The sequence below is a fragment of the Mixophyes fleayi genome, chromosome 1, assembly GCF_038048845.1.
Source record: "Mixophyes fleayi isolate aMixFle1 chromosome 1, aMixFle1.hap1, whole genome shotgun sequence".
NCBI classification, from domain to species: domain Eukaryota; kingdom Metazoa; phylum Chordata; class Amphibia; order Anura; family Limnodynastidae; genus Mixophyes; species Mixophyes fleayi.
The window spans coordinates 459221386-459238892 of record NC_134402.1 but is presented as its reverse complement, the minus strand read 5'-3'; the positions used below and the strand labels follow the sequence as shown (position 1 = coordinate 459238892).

The following is a 17507-nucleotide window of genomic DNA, read 5'->3' as shown; positions in this document are numbered from 1 at the left end:
GTGAGCTTCAGTGCACCTCATTATTTCTTTAGTTTTTTTTCTCCGTTTTTCAGTATTTGGATTTGTTTGTCTGGTATCTATTTGAACCCTGGCCTTGTGCCTTCTGGACTGGGGTAAACTTATTATACTTGTCCCTGCCATTTTACTATACTGTCTCTTTTGGAACCTGTTATCCGTGGATTTGAGTTATCTTTGTTAATATATTTACCTGAATAAAGACACTTTGCCTTACACTTCCGTTGCTCTTCGTGAATGCACTGGGATTCATAACAACTATGACTTTTATTTTTATATCAGGAAATATCATTTTTAAACCCAAAATCATTTTTATTAGATTTATATATTTTACATTCTTCTGTTATCCATATGATTCATGGGACAGAAGAGAAGAGGAAGTGGAAGCAAAAGTTGGAGGCAAAAAGTGCTGCTAGGAAAAAAGCAAAATCTGGCCCTGAATGTAAGACACATTAGTTAAGCTGAGCACACACCTATCAATCTTACCTTAGGTGCAATTTCTGTAAAGATCTTATCAACGACTGAAAGTCCCGATGATCATGCAGATTCCCGTGTACACATCCACACTATTTACCTTCAGATCTGTGCTCTTCATCTGTCATAACCATCTACTGACAAGATCAGGACTCTGAACACCCTACAGATATCTGCCTACACCGCTGGTCGTAAGTGCGTACACACTGCCACATTTGCCCAAAATCGTTCCATCATTGATCTTGATTTTTAGGAAATTTATAAAAACGAATCAACAGATGCCATGTGTTTATGATAATTGGAGCGTAAACACCAAACGGTCATTTATGGTCTAATATGCATAAGTGTGTACCCAGCTTAAGTGTGTTATTACTTACGTTACAGTTTCACTTTTAGATCTTGATACACATGACATACAGATGTGGTATGCCTGTAGCTTTTATTAGGTAGGCAGAAAGCATGTATAAAGACTAATTACAATTGTAGTTGTCTACTCTTCTGAAATGTCCATTGGACTCTTTGAATTTATATGAGTTCCTCAGGAGAACTGTGCACCATCCCCCATCCTGCCCACCTACCTACCGAGGCTTAATGACGTGTTCTGTGCCCGCTGTTTTATGAGACTAATCCTATAATTGAGCAGCAGTGGACAGGACTTAATGTTGTGGGTTATATGTGCACGCCAGGACTTGGGAAATGATCTCCCTTCAGGGGTATCCTGGAGACGGCGCAGTCATATTTGTTTCTACACTGATGCAATTTGCCAAATCCTGGAGTGACAGATTTCAGGAACTAAATGATAACTAAAGGAGAGATATTTTTTAAAATATAACCTGATTAACTTGCGTTTTTAATTGACTGTTTAGACTGATTTACATATATTTTGAACAAATTTTTTCTGATCATTCTAACTATTCTGTAAATCGGTTATGTTAAAATGTCTAATAATTTGATGGATAAAAATGATTGTTGGCCTGATTCATTAAGTAAAATAAAGCAAAAAAAATGAGTAACTTTGCACCTTAGCAAAACCATGTTGCATTTGAGGTGGGAGGTAAATTTAAATTGTGATGGCAGATTTATAGTTGGGGTAGAGCCTGTCCTAGGTCAACATTAAATTTCAGTGTAAAAATAAAGCTATTGAGTATTTCTGTGTTACATGAAAATACAGACAGTATTTAACTTATATGCAAAATAATAAACTGATGTGCACCCCTTGTGTTTTAACCTGGGGAAAACTTACAAATTTTTTGGACTAACTTTCCCTAATGAATCAGTCCCTATGTGTTTATGTATGTCAGAAGCTAGTGAAGAATATTCATTGTGTATTCCACGGTTCTGCAACAAGCAAACAGCTTTGAAAGATGCTTCTAATTTGTAGATATTACTTATTTTGTAAATACAACACAGTATTTCATGTTACAATTTGTATTTTTTATTCCAAATAATGGGTTATACATTCTACACTGTCACACTTATTTGACTAAACTGATTTTTGTGGCTACAAAATGGATTTTGTGTTTAAAAAAAAAAGCATTTTTATTGTTTTTATCACATTTGCTTGACAAACTGGATTATGTTTTACATTTATTTTGCGTCTGATTTATGAAAGTGTACAAAAGGGGAGGGGTGTAGCCTGACATCCATACTGGCAAGATGGAGATATTGTGGGCTCCTCACTTGCCTCACATATATTTACTACAATCGCCATTTATCTGCCCCCCATTATGGCAATGAGTGAAACACCCCCTTCCCTATGTAATCGGGGGCTCAGACTCTCTCTGCTCCCATTTACTACAGTGACACCCCTTGTTGTTTACTGGCCGTGCAAGATGTTGGCGGCTGTCTGGACCTGGGACAACTGGTGTAGCCGGTGGCTGAGATTTCCTGCTTGGAGCTCCTGGCTGAAACTCTCCACCCTCGCCAGCTTACAATACAGTACATGGACACAGTTTCCAGTTCTAAACACTCCACTCTTACTGTTAAATAAATCACATACATTTTCTATAGAGCACCACTGCCATCTTGTGGTCATCTATGTACTTACATTGGCTGTTTCATACTGCTAATTCTTTCAAGATACTAAGAAACTTACATGACTGTGATGCAGCTATTCCTACCCAGTCTCAAGTTGCAGTGTTTCTTAGGATGCTGTCCTGGCTGCCGCCTGCACTCTTTAGCCACTCTCAGATTGGCAGTGACATATCATCGTCATCATCATTTATTTATATAGCGCCACTGATTCTGCAGCGCTTTACAGAGAACTCACTCACATCAGTCCCTGCCCCATTGGAGCTTACAGTCTAAATTCCCTAACACACACACAGACAGATAAAGAGAGACTAGGGTCAATTTTGATAGCAGCCAATTAACCTACTAGTATTTTTTTTGGAGTGTGGGAGGAAACCGGAGCACCCAGTGGAAACCCACGCAAACACGGAGAGAACATACAAACTCCACACAGATAAGGACTTGGTCGGGAATTGAACTCATGACCCCAGCGCTGTGAGGCAGAAGTGCTAACCACTAAGCCACTGTGCTGTCACAAAGCCACTCTGTGCCCAGAGCACCACAACTGTATGATCTGGTTCTTCTGAAGACTCTAGATGTATCAGACCAACAAGGTTACCTGAAAAACTATGGCTCCCAAACAGATGAAACCATCGAAACCAGCGTCTCAGCTTCCCTTTTTCAAAACTCAGCGCCCTCCTCTTTTAAAGGAGGAATTATCCTGGAGCGACACATTCCTAAACTGGCGCATCTACATGAGATCCCTCCTCCTAACTTCCCTGTCCTGGCTCTCTCCCCCAGTTAGTACCACCCTACTTGTGTCTCTCCCTTCCCTTTAGGATGTAAGCTCTCAGGAGCAGGGCCCTCTTTCCTTGTGTGCTCCTTCTACTATTCCATCACCCTCTGTACCTCTTGGCCGGCTTCCCTAGCCCTGTTTTCCCTGTTTTCTTAAGCTTCGGCCTTCTTCTCGCTGATTGTCATTGTTGCTGATGTCACCTGTGTTTATATATATTTTTGTATCATGTTGTGTCCTGGTTCTCTGTTTTCTGTATATGTAATGTATAAGTCAAAGATAATAACAATAAAATTCTGCATCTCCTGTGGACACTTTGTCTCAGATAGATCCAGATGCCCCGATCACCTTTAAATCTATGCAAGATTTACTGTCCACCTTGAAAGCAGACCTGCGCTCTGACATGTGCTCCTCTCTCAACCTCATTCAAACCGAGGGGGCGGATTTGGGCGGAAGGACTGATCATTTCGAGAATAAAATGGAAGAGATGGTGGCCTCTCACAATGAACTAACAACCTCTCATGAACAATTGGAGTCTGAAGACGGTACCTGTGACAGGATGGACCCCGTCTGTTTTTGCTGGGAACCAGAATACAATTTGTTTACCCAAATATGGATTTACATTCAATGCAAAGCTAACAATATTTACACTTATTTGTGATATCCGAAAACTTGCTGTGATTTCCTGCATCTTATGTTGGACACAGGAAACCTAACAGCAGTCTAATTAAACCTTCCTGTGCCTTCAGGTGCTAGACCCTCACACATCAAAAGGTTTAATTAACATGAGATTAACATGGGTCCTTTCTTCAGACAGTCGCAGAATACACATTCCCAAAGACAGGTACAAAACCCCAAACAAGTCATTTCATGATACACAAAAGACTTCCTCCACAAAGGCTTATAGTATCAGATATATACCTCAGAAATCATGCATTTCCTCTAGCCAAGATAAAACAAACAATTTTTTTCCCCTGGTCTCAGAAATATAGATGTCTCTTTTACCAAAATATATACAATATCAAAAATAAGTACATTTCCAATTATATAAAAAATCACCCTGCACTATTTCCTATATATAAATTTATACCATAAATTATTTATAAGTGATCCAGTCACAGCAATTTAAAGGAAAAACTGGCAGATTTGGAGGACAGGTGCCACAGGAACAACGTAAAGATTAGAGGAATACTGGACTACGTCTCCAATGCTGACCTCCTTCCTTTTGCTACAGACTTGTTTTGCAAGCTCCTTCCAGCGGCCTCCAATCAGGACTTACTCATTGACCACATTCATAGATTGCCCAGATCTCAGACTAATCCTAATACCCATTCCAGAAACACTCTCCTGCGCCTACATTTTTTTCACATGAGGAAGCGCATTCTGTGAGCAGCGAGGGAAGATGAGACTATTCTACAGGACTTTCAATTGTTCCCTGTTTACTCCCCAGCCACGATGGCGAAACATCGCTCCTTCCAACCAGTTACGAAGATTCTAAGGGACAAGGACATTCAATATTGATGGGGTTTCCCAGTAAAACTTCTGGTCCATCGAAGCAACAATATGCATGTCATATAGATGGTGAAGAAGGGGACCAAGCTGCTGGAGACCTGGAATCTTTCGCCCCTCCAGTCTGACCTCAAACCTTGAGCTCAACTTGGAAGCAACTGATCCAAACAGGGTAAAACCTGAGTCGGGCCGTGACGTTTCAACCGAAGAGTTCTGTTCTGATGTACTCCAGACTATCTGAGACTAGTGCCTCACTTTAACAGCCCAGTCTCTAACCCTCAAGTTATGCCCCATAGTGGTCTCACCTTAGACTGGTCACTTGATTTCATGAATAATACCTATATGACACACAAGTACACGCTATTGTACACTCATGTCTTGAATGCTTTATCTTTCTCCTTATCTTCAGTTCAAGGTGTATTGCAACAATGCTTTTGTCTTAAAATTATAGTGTTGTTTTTGTTGCTGTTGTCTTTTTCCTGCAGGTCCTTGAGATGGATGCTGACAGTCAAGACCGACTTTGTTTCTCTGAGCTTGTGTTTTTGCATCAGTTATGCTGCTGTTTTTCCCTTTTTTTCTCTTCTTGACTATATATGTACTCTTTATGGGTAGTACCCGCGGGCTTTATGTTGCCCTACTAGATGCCCAGCATTCTCGGATGAGGGTTGGATACTCTCACTATCAGAGTCTGTAGCATTGTGCTACAGGTTAGATATTTTGTGAGTCGGACCTGAATGGGTCCTGCTAGGAGACCTAACTTAAATGAGATTTGAGTTCTTGTTTATATTAGTCCTGTTAAATCTATTGGTAGATTGACTGTTATTCTATGACTAAATGTTTATTTGTGTGCGGGTGGCTGCACTTCATGGCTCAGGACATGTGCCTCACATTAAGTGTTTTGCCGATCCTCCACTGCTCCGGCAAAAGCTCTAGCCCTATGCATAGGAACTGCAAGTATATTGCTAATACCCACTTTTTGAAGATTGCAATATTGGAGAATTTATGTTCCTATGAGAGATATCGGTATTTATCCCATCTAGCTGATACTATTAATTTTGGACTGGATTTTTTATTTATTTCACGTTCTAGGAGACATCAATTTGGAAGCAACAGCATTTCTCTAAGATTCTAGTATAAGTGGTCATTTAGTATTAACAGTATTCTCATTGCTACTAGGTGTAATACACCCATTATATACCATTTGTATTTGATATTATGTGTATTATTATTTTTATTACATGTTTTATTTTGGTACATTAAATATTGTTTTTTTATATTTTTTTTTTGCAATCGTTGGGGATTTATATCCCATTAAGTTCTCCCATTGGATATCCCTTGCTCAATATTACCTCTTAGATGCCTCGTCTTTGCTCTGTCATATTCATATTATTTTGCAGTTTTTTAGGGGAGTGACACTATCCCGAGACAAGCGGCGTTCTTGAGACATCATATAGAGGTTTACTCACATTTTTTAGCGCTAGGTATATATATTTTCTAATTGGTTTATCTGTGGTGTCATTGTTACCAGGCTGCTTATTGACAGTTATCAATTACCTAGAAATGATTTCTATAAATATCTCCAATTACGGCACTGGTTGTCGTCTCTGCCACATAGGCCATAGCATTAAGGTCTTCCCCTCCGATATACTTAATCAAATTGACGAGTGGCTCTAATCGGGCCAGCATTACTTTCTGGTACAACCGAAATCCAGGGTCCAGCTCCAGTGGAAGGCAGATCTTCACCTGGAATTTTCCAAGGCGGAGTGGGAACATATTTTCTGTAATTCTTTCAAAATGTCCAGATGTCTCAATCCTACCAAGGTTTTATTTAAGCTCATAAACCAGTTATATGTCACTCTGGAGCAACTACATAAGGTGTTGTCCTCGGTGTCTCAATCCTGCGAGCGCAATTGTTTAGGAAGGGGTGATATTTTCCACATTTTCTTGTCCTGTCCTGATGTACAACCCTTAAGGGCAGAAGTCTTTGATTTGCTTGGTAAGGTCTTCCGACACCCGTGGCTCCATCCCAGGAGCTGGCACTCCTACACCACTAGTCCTCATCTCTCCCACAATGGGATAGGTATGTGATGGGACACATATTTATAGCCACTAGGGAAGCCATAGCCCAGTCATGGAAGCAGCCATTGCCTCCCCTACTGAGTAAGATTGTATCGAAAGTGAACTATAGTTTTCAGATGGAGACTTTGAGGTGCCTACTCCACGGTGGCCTCCTCCCAACTGGTAAAATGGTGTAGCTGGCTTGTCTACACAACTGAGGGAGAGAGCACCGCTCCTCCGGCTTCCCAACGACTCACCAGTGGAGACCCCTTGCAATTATAAGTGATGGTTTTATAGGGTGTTTCAATTTCGAAAACATACCGGTTTAGGTGGTTTGCGGTGTTAATGCTCTTCTGCGATTTTTAAGACTTTGTTTTAATATTTCAGGCAGGAAATTTCATGTTTATGACCTTATGTTTTGTTTCTCCCCCACTTCCCTTCCTTCCGTTTCTCAATTTAACATGATGTAGAATTGTTTGGATACTCAGTCTGCCTTATAAAATGCAGTCTAGCAGCCATGATTGTATTTATATGCTACAGCTTTAACGAAATTAAGTTTTGAAAGAAATGAAAATGTTTATGACTTTCATGCTTCATGGAATGTGCGCTTTGCAAGGTCGCACTATTCTGTCTTGGTGCTTATTTTGAATAACAATGATAAGAGAATTAGTGTCTCCAAACCTCAGAGACAAGGTCTCATATTTTAACACATTGTGGTTAAGGAGGTACGCTCTTTGAGTAGAGGTGTTCGTAAATAATAGTTATCCAATCAGTGTATTTGTCAGGCTAAACGCCCCTCTGTGCAAGGGTGCCAAGATTATTGCTTAAAACATATGGACAAATGTATTATTGTTACCATTCTGATCTGCTCAGTCAGATGGTCCGTGATCATGTAACTTAATAAAATGGACTCAGATATCAGATCCTCTATTTTATTTCAGCGGCTTCCCCTTCCCCTTCCCCCCTTTTTTTCTGTACCCTTATTTGAAAATTGCAAAACTTCTCTTCTGTTAAAAAAAAGAAAGTGTACAAAATGGATTGTGTTATCTGCCACAATATGTTTTGCTAATATGATTGATTTTGTAGACAAAATATAATACTGACAAATAGAACCTCATACTCATAGCAGCGGTAGAAGGCTGAAACTGTCCTAGACCTCTACACAGCTAGAACGCAAGATGTGTTAGGGACGTATGACAGTCATCACCCCTTATACTATTCTCCTATGGACCTCATCTAAATCTTGGTATCTAAAAGTAATTATAGGTTTGGACTAAATTGTAATCTCCTGTAAAATATATAAATAGCTGACATACACAACATATATATATATATAATTGTTAGCCTATTGCTTACCTGGCAGGACGTGAACTATAATTTTGTGCATCATATCGTGCGCTGATTTCTCCACTCCACAGTAATACGTGTCGGAATCAGCTGGTTTCACGTCAGCCATTGTCACGGAGAAGCTGGGGATACTAAATGTGTCATTAATGAAGAATCTTCCATTTGTTACCTCGTTATTCTTCTCTGTTGTACTAACCACAATGTCACAGTGTCTCCAGCTGTCTCCTTTGCACCAGTATTTAATGTAGCTTTTGTACGCAGTGTTGTACGCACACTGCACTGTCAGCTCTTGCCCAGACTGGATGCTCACGTTATTGGGACCAGTCAAACTCCAGACACCTGTTTGGGAAGACAATAAAGTACAGCGGATGATAAAGGTGAACATTTCGGGTTAGTCGGTACCTTCATTGCTGATTAATATATTAACTGGCCAATACTCAGGGCCCTGATTTCAGAGGACTGGATTTGCTTGTGCTGGGTTTTGTTTGATGGACCATTATATTTGGGTCACCATAGTTGTACTTTTAGAAAGTGGCTACTATAAAATATCTTCATTCTTAGTAAGATAGTTTAGGATGGACGTATCCGGCTTTCAGAGCTGCATCTGTCATTTGCAGTAGAGGGTTTTGTTAGAGAGTAGACTCGTGAATGTCCGATGAAGAAGAATTTTATGGCGAATTATAAATAAACAATCTTGCTCTGCTATCGTCTTAATTCTTACAGATTCTTTATTACCACAGACTTCTCTGTATTACCATTACTTAGATAACAGCTGAAGTCCTCCTGCATACAAGGAACATAATTCATACAGGAACCTAATGCTGATACGGGCCGTATCTTGTCTTCTTTCACTCTGCGAACGCGCAAAACCGATACATTCGCCAAAGGAAGTAATTCATGTTCGTAAGTAAATTAGACTTCTGACAGCCTACGATTTCATAGGTGTAATGGGGAGGGGATTGTGGGTAAAGCACAGTTAGTGCGTCCCAAGATCGAGCGATTGTAACAGTGTCCGATTCAAGCTTCGGTCATCTCTCAGGTATGTGACTTTCTGTCCTGTCATATCTCTTACACCAGCTACAGGTCGGGTGTAAGTGCCGACTGTTAATGATGACGTCTGTGAATACATGCTGGATCAGTCAGGAGCAACTGCAAAAATATGTCTTATATTTCGAGAGGAAAATAATGACTTTATTTTTAATTTTTTTGATGATTTTTCATTAATGACTATATTATAAACAAGTGACAATAATTTAATACTTTATTTATGTGTATTCTGCTGGGTTTTTATATACCACATAGGCATTGTACATATCCTGCAGTGTGTTGTGTCTGTCTCAATATGACAAGTGGAAACCCCCACAAACACGGGGAGAACATACAAACATACACATTAAACGGAACAATTTGCAAAGATATATCTGAAATTTAAAGTGGTTCTTCCAACAAAACTTAGCAAAGACTAACTCGTTTAAATCTAATGTAGGTTCACAATAAATGAGGTGAATAAAAGGTGAATAAAGGGGGATTTCCTAATGACAAAATGCCATAGGACATGGCTTGGCGTACTACTGGTCCCAGGAGTATTTCTGCCTCGGGTCTCCTGTTCCTTTTGGTGTCCAGTTCTGGGCTGTCATTGGAACAAGACTCTTAATGTTTGGTTCTATAATTTGTTTATCTGTTTAGCAGCTCCAATAAAGTTTACTACTCTATGAAGTTCTCACTTGTTCATCTTTCTGCAGAACTTCTAAGCCTGTGAGAATTTGGTTAATTTAAAGGGGAAGCCGTAGCCTGTAATGGTCTTTTTTGATCTCCTATTCTTTTATGGAGAGAGAGAAAAGAAAAATAACTTTGTTGAAGAATAATGGAGCATTACATGAGAAGGCTGCAGTAGGACGAACCTCTTAGTGGACAGCTCCTGGGTGTGGGAGTCAGTAACACATTGGTGATTGGACGCTGGAAGTACAGCTGGAAGAGGGCAGAGGAGACACGGGGCGCCCCCCTGACTTACAGTGGGATTACTATTTCAACAGAGCGCATAGGAAAGTGCATAACATCACTTAAAAAAACAAAGAACAGTTTTGAAATCGGAATACCAGTGGCCACCAGAGGGTGAATATCTTCTGAATGCTACCTCTGTAAACTTACTGCTTTAATGCTTAAGTGCTGCTTGTAAAATACACTGATCTTATACTAATCCTGTCCTTCAGACAGAGATATATCTACATATTAGTCTGTGACTACTATGTGTATATCTGGATATACCTAATATAATCTGTTGTAATCATTGGACTTCTTGGAGATATAAGCTCCTACTTCAGGTGATTGTCACGTGTAGGGTCCATTAATAGATCTTATATGATAGTAGTTGATCTGTGTTCATGTGTTGGAAGTTGGTATCGCAGATACAGGTATTAGTGGTTGAGTTAATGATTTTAAAATGTTTTATGTCTTTTTTTTAAAAAAAAATGTTAAAAATAAATTGTGTTAGATTAAAGAGCCGATTCTTCAATGTGTTTTCTGCCATAATTACACACATTTTTGTGGGCAAGAGTTTAATTATAGTAGTGTTACCTTTGCTCAGCACAGACACAGAGAGGTGTACACAATACACTCACACTGTATTTTATTATATATACTGTGACAGGATGGAGGTCCTATGCCATCCTGTCGTGTGTTGCTGGGGACTGGCTGGGCTTGCCTTGCCACCGCCCCCCTTTCTTTATCCCAAATGCGCCCTCTAACCGCAGTAGGAGGAGCTTTTGCTGCTGCCACCACTAGGCTCCTTCACCAGCACCTAGAACCAGGTCCTTCTGGGTAGCTCTCGCTGCTAGTGTACCCCCTTGCTGGTACCCCTGACCTCTTGCCTTCAGATCGAGGTTACTGTGAATGGCTCCCCCTGGCCTATCACAGTGGCCAGAGCTGCAGGTAGCGGGCAGCGCGTTAGTACTGGATGCTGGGTTCCAACCTTAGTACAGCCAGATAACGGATTAGATTGTTCTAATGTGGAGGTCACAGAAATTACAGCAGGTAAGTAGGTGTCAAAGCAGGTTCCTTAATCAGTGATGTTTATTAGCTCAAGAAGTCCTAAAAGGACAGTTACATAAACTAGTTTGAGGTACTAGTGATATCCAGAAAGTACAGATGGTATAATACATTTCAGTGTAAAACTTTAAATACCATTTTGGACACTAGAATTGCAGGAGGTAATCCAGCCTTCTGCCACTTTAACCAATCCAGATGGATTCATGCAGCCTGCACGTGAATCAGTCTGGAGGGGTTAACACCTTGTTAGATTGATACTAGTGGCAGGGGTGAGTGTCCTTATCCCCCACTGTCCACGAGCTGCCAGGGAGAGAGGGGCTCAGCCCTCTCTCCTCCCTGGTGCCAGTCTGAGGTGGGAGATTTATCTTTTAAATCTCCAGCCTAAAACCTTTTTCCCTGCTCCGGGGTCTGGCTCTAACCTCTGGCTGAAAACAGTATCAGGGGAGAGCAGCCAGATCCCGGGGCAGCAGCCCCTGCCCTGCCGCTAGCTGAAGCTCTTTGAGCTCCAGCTTGTGACTTAGTCTCCTGGGTCCCCCAGGAGGCTGCTCTGTAAGGTGAAGGATCCTGGGCGGATCCTGGACCACCATATGCTAAGCACATTTCTTTAGTCATTACACACACACATTTCAAACATTTTACACATTATTGACACATAGATGCACTCCTGGCACAGGGAGTTAACCCTGCCAGCGCTGCGCACTGGTTAATGACTGGCACTGCGCCGCCTACACATATACAAGTTGCCAATTTTTTATTTAAACATTTAAAACATCTTCCACACTCCCCAGCGCTCCCCCTTCATTGCTGCGGCGCTGGGTACTACTCTCTGTACTGCAGTGCACCTTCTAAAATACATTTCTTTTATGAATAACAGTTGATGCGGCACAGTTGAGTGCTGGTACTTTAACCCCTCCGACGCTGGGTACTAACCATCCCGGTGCCAGAGTCCATTTAAAGATGGCCGCCGCACGTCACTGAACAGGTCTGGCCATATACACTTTTATACATTAGCGATGGAGAAGTCTATTTAACAAGTAGCAAAGAGCCGAAATCATGACAAATGCTCTTTCACCACTTTTTGCTATTTAACAAAGGGTTAGCAAAGACTTTCCTGGTCTTTACCTAATTTCTGGAGCTTATCACTGTCCCCTCTAGGGGACAGTAGCATTAGTCAATTTATAATGCTGCAAAGCTTTTCCCAGCCAAGCAGCGACATCTCAGGATGGCAACTGCTCAATTTCACTGGGATCCAGCTGAAGTTTCTCCGGCTTTGCTGGTTCCCTCGCGGCTGACAGCGCTTTGCTGAGCTCTCCTAGAGCAGCCCCGGTATAGTAAATCGCAGCGGTACTTTATTATTTATCACTGCGATCTGCAGCGTTACATATTGACAGTTACTGCGCTGGGAATATAAACAGACCACAATATTTCCTATGTAGTTTAGCTCCTGACATCCTGGTTTTGTCGCTGTGTCACTGCGACGCCTGTTCTGTCTGCGCCATCTCACCTGTAGCGAAATTCCAAACACTGGAGAAATAGTTTATTGGTTGAATACATTCATCTTTTATTGCAGGTCTCTATAGAATGAATAGGTCTATTGCTCTATCCCCTGAAATAGTAGAGAAATGGTAGTAGACGTAATTTAAGTTTTATATTCTATTTACCACTATATTTTATATATAGAAGTTTTTATCAAACATTTTTATTTAACAGTGAAGCGAAAGTTTAAGACTGGGCTTCGAGTTCCAGGGTACTCTGGGCCCCGCTCCTGCTCAGAATGGCCCCTGGGAGCAATATCTCTATCTTTGCTGTGGGTAGCCTTAAAATATTGTTGTATAATAACATAATGACATTTTATATCAGGGTAATAAGCAGAGATTAATAATGACCTTTAGTATACTAGTTTTATTTACTAATAACACAAAGACAAACCGTGGTCGAAACACCAAGCACACAGCATCATTTCAACATCTTTTAAGAAATTTGTGCCATAAAGCTTCTTGTGGGACAGAAATGTTACCCCATGGGGAATCCCTGATCTTAAGCCCACAATGAATAGAGAATGAACACGTCTATTAGTTATCAGATCACACAGATCTGTTCACCATACAGTACAGGGGCTGATATTCTACACCTCACAACTCTTTGTAAGATCAGCGATGGAGATTAGCTGCACATGTCTTACAGAGGGTTCAAGAAAGTTGAGGCGAGTCGTGCGTTGACTCAAGTAGCAAAGAGTCTTCCGTCTTCCCACGGAGGATCAGTACTGCCCCCAAAGTATGGACAATTCATCTTTCCTCTGGAGGGGTTTAAGATGTAGAGAACTGAGATTATTTCCCTGCTGGTGACTGGAAGTAGAATTGGTTATTAATTGGAATCGCTGAACCATTGGATGGGTGTTAAAGAAAAGTGTTGTAGAGAACGAAACATGCGGAAATCTCATTGTTCCCATTGTAAATGTGAGTTCATTGCCATGTTGGAGAGTGTCTCTACTATATACAGTATCACACTGTGATTGGATCACTGATAAATAACTTATGGTATGAATTTATTTAAAGGAAATAGCGCAGGGCGCTGATTTATATAAATTGCCAATGCACTTATTTTTAATATTGTGTATATTTTGATATAGGGAAATCTTTAATTTCTGAGACCAAGGGAAGAAATTTGTCTCTTGTTTAGCCTTGCTATAGGATATGCCTATTTCTGATGTATATATATCTGATACAATGAGCCTTTGTTTACAAAGCCTTTTGTGTATTGAGAGGTGGGAAACTGGCTTGTTTTTGGTTTTTGTTGTTCTGTGTAAATATGTATTCCGAACGGTCTGAAGAAAGGCCCCATGCTAATTAGATCTTTTGATGTGTGAAGGTCCAACATTGAAGGCAGGAACTTTTAATTAAGACTGGCTCATAGATTCTCTGCATCTGAAAACCAGATGCAGGACATCACAGCGTTTCTAGAATTCCACATATAAGTGTAAATATTGTTAGCTTTCCAATACATGTAAATCCATGTTTGTGTAAATAGAGTACATCCTGATGCTAAAAATAGCCTGTGTCTGAACTGTATAAAAGGCACTAGCTTGTATTTGAAACTTGTTCTTCTGAGTTCAGCATCTGACCTGATCACTGGTAACTCTAACCAGTGAAAAGCAAATAAACATCTTGCTTCAAAGACCTGCTTGAAAACACCTTCAATATTGCAGTATTCCTGTGACCTGCCGATTAGACCTAAAATCTAATCCGTTCTCCGGCTGTCTCTGAGGTTTGGACCCAAGCTTTTCCAGTACCAACGCTCTGCCTGCTACCCAGCAGCCCTGATCAGTGTGATAGGCCAGACGGGATCCATCCACAGCTTTCCTGATCTACAGTAAGAGGTCAAGAGTACCAGCCTAGGTACACCAGTAACGAGACACGCTAGCAGTGTCAGTTACCCAGAAGAAACCCGGTTCTGGATGCCGGCAAGGAGTCCAGTGGTGGCAGCTCATGTAAGCCCCTCCTACTGCGGCAAGAGGATAACGAAAGGGATTTGGGATAACGAAAGGGAACGGTGGCAAAGTAAGCCCAGCCGGTTCCCAACAACAACAGACAGGTTGGTCCATCCTGTCACCCACACTATATAGTTTTTCCTTTTTGTTCATGAATTGCCTGTTACACGGACGATTATCTCTGTAAGTTGTTCATTTGATCGCTTATATTTTTCGCTTTTTGGTTCAAGGGCACCATCGTGGATAATAGACCTGTACATATGACTCGTTTTATGTACAGTTATTTCCGGAGGTCATTGATACACCACTGTTTGAAGAAAGAATTATTATTTTTTTTTTAAAAAAAAAAACAGTTATGAAGAGAACAAACTACTTAGGATTTTCGTTATATTTTTGGAAGAGATTATTATATGGAAAGAACTGTGGTTGGACCTTTTCTGGATATCGTATTGAATGTGGATATTGTTTAGGACTGTGTGATATCGTCATTAACTTGTTCGCTTGTGTATTTTTCTTTGTACTTTGGAGGGGGAAGAGCTGTGCATGGAAGACTGAAACATAAAAAATCTGAGAGATTGTCCTGCAACCAAACGGAAATGCTCTCTACGGGGAATGTACACACATAGGTCCAAACAGTAATATCACTTCTAGTCTGAAGAGCTAACATGCTATGTTTTGCTATTTAACCTTTTTGACCAATATCAGCAGCTTCCCAGCCCTTGAATTTTGTTTTTGAAAGTATGTTTTCTTTGTACATGACTTAAATGTATCCATAAACATAGAACATAGGTCCGTTACATAGTATCGGATATATGTTATCTGAGCAAAACTGGAAGATAAAAATATGCCTATAAAGTTCATACTATTCCACAGTTATGATTTTTCTATCATATAAGTGTAGTGAAAGTTTATAAATAAGATAATATTGTCTAGTATGTACATTATCGCAGAATAATAATAGCAGAGCAGATTTAAACTATGTAACCATTCAAAATGAGCCTGGTAGACTCCTAAATTCTTTCTCTGACTCTTAAAAACCCCGGAATACAGTTCTTCTGGTGTAACACAATCTGTTTCTATGTGTTTCTCTTGCGCCACAATCATCATTTTCCTCTGACATCTCCGACTCTCTATTCCCTGATCTGTTGCCTGGAGCAAGTTTTGAAATGCTGACATGACAGTAACACTAGGACACAACTGTGACATTTACACGGCGCACACAGAATTGTTGTTGTACGGTGATAAATTATGTTTTGTACTTTAGCCGCGTTAACTTGTCAAATGCTTCTGTAGAAGCTGCGTCTTACATACCGTTCATACTGCCTTATTGTACGGTCACTGATCAGTTTATAAGCATTTTTTTCTTTTGCTTTTTTTTACAACAAATAGAAATGCTTGTGCCAATGCCTGTGTGTACGTACTCATATACTTTACTGTCCTCTATTTTCTAGGGGTTCACTTGTGTTTGCTAAGTGCTGTCTACCAAGCACTGAACATGTAAATTCAGCCCCATGTAGGAGCAGCCTGTAGTGGAGAAAAGCCCGTTATCGTTAACCCCGAGCTATAACCATGGTGCTACATGTTCCTGCAGGTCACAGCCGCCTGGTAGGACAGATTTGCAACATTTATCTGTTCTGACAAATAGAGATCAGCGAATTTGCAGCAGAATTTTATGCAAATCAAGTTTTGCGTCAGAACAGGACGTTCTGCACAGGTGCGGAGCTGTGGCGCTGCAGCCTTCCAGTTCCGCTCCACCATTCTGCGGAGCGCTACTCTGCGCTGTATTTATACATTTGCAGACTTAGATAGAACTGGGGTGATGACGGCTGCTGTGGGGTGAGCTTGGTGTAGAACTGTCAACTCTAAGAGCAAAATCCACAGGAGCAACCTTGAATGAGGCAAATATTTTGCAGAATAGTTTTGCAGCGTTTTTTCTACTTTCACCTTATTTAACAATTGTTCTGCAACTATCTGGTAATAAGTCTTATTTTGTGACAGTTTAAATTACATTTAATTGTGTTCAACTTTCAAACCTAAAACAATAACATATCTCTAATACACATAAACCAGGCACATTACACATATAAACCATCACCATTGTACGGAGGTTATTTCTCTGCTGTGGATAGGGTGTTACACAGTATACAGATAATAACATGATAACATGATACATTGTAGCACAATCTGGTTACTTACCTACCACACAGACAGACCCCCAGACCAGGATCAGTTCCATCAGGTTCGAGGACAGATACATTGTATGTCAGCAGCTGCTCTCAGTGTGCAGAGATCATGTTGTGTCTGCTCTGAACTTTCACAGATTTATAAAAAATATTAAACCTCCCTCAGAGATCAGATATTACACAAGCTGCAGAGTAACAATGGCTGATTCCTCTCCTATAAGTTTCACTTCTTCCAAACCAGTACTGGAGCGATGACAATTTTCTCCCATATGGTGCACTGCAATGTATTCTGCTGAAATTAGAAGTTCTTTGCTAAAGGCGAGTTGCTTAATAACTGGCAAAAAGTGTACTAAAAACACAACAAATAGATCCACCAGCAATGAGGTTATAGCCAGCATAAAAGGACCCAAATAAACTTGCTTCTAAAGTAATAATAAAAAACTTAGTTGCACAAATTTGTAAATATAAGACAGTAAGACACCCACCACTTGCAAGGTGAATGGTCCTAACTCCTGTAGAACTGAAAGAGACAACATGCCCTTTATTAAAAAAAAAAAACTACATCCTGACACAAACCCTCTTTTAC

The 17507-nt window shown here is 40.5% G+C and overlaps 1 protein-coding gene across 7 annotated transcripts in view; it reads right to left on the bottom strand.

Annotated features, from left to right (window-relative positions):
• Positions 1-17223, bottom strand: part of LOC142102504 (CMRF35-like molecule 5) — a 40647-nt gene extending 23424 nt beyond the window's left edge. For 4 of the 7 annotated variants that reach the window (XM_075187339.1, XM_075187341.1, XM_075187340.1 and 1 more), the window contains exons 1-2: positions 16935-17222; positions 8216-8545 (exon numbers count right to left, since the gene is read on the bottom strand). In XM_075187339.1, coding sequence (XP_075043440.1) covers positions 8216-8545; positions 16935-16995 — 391 coding nt within the window. In that variant the 5' untranslated portion in view covers positions 16996-17222. Of the gene's footprint in view, positions 1-8215; positions 8546-16934 lie in introns of all 7 variants that reach the window. The other 3 variants (XR_012679274.1, XM_075187344.1, XM_075187343.1) reach the window with 3 other exon arrangements.
• Positions 17224-17507: the final 284 nt, after the last annotated feature.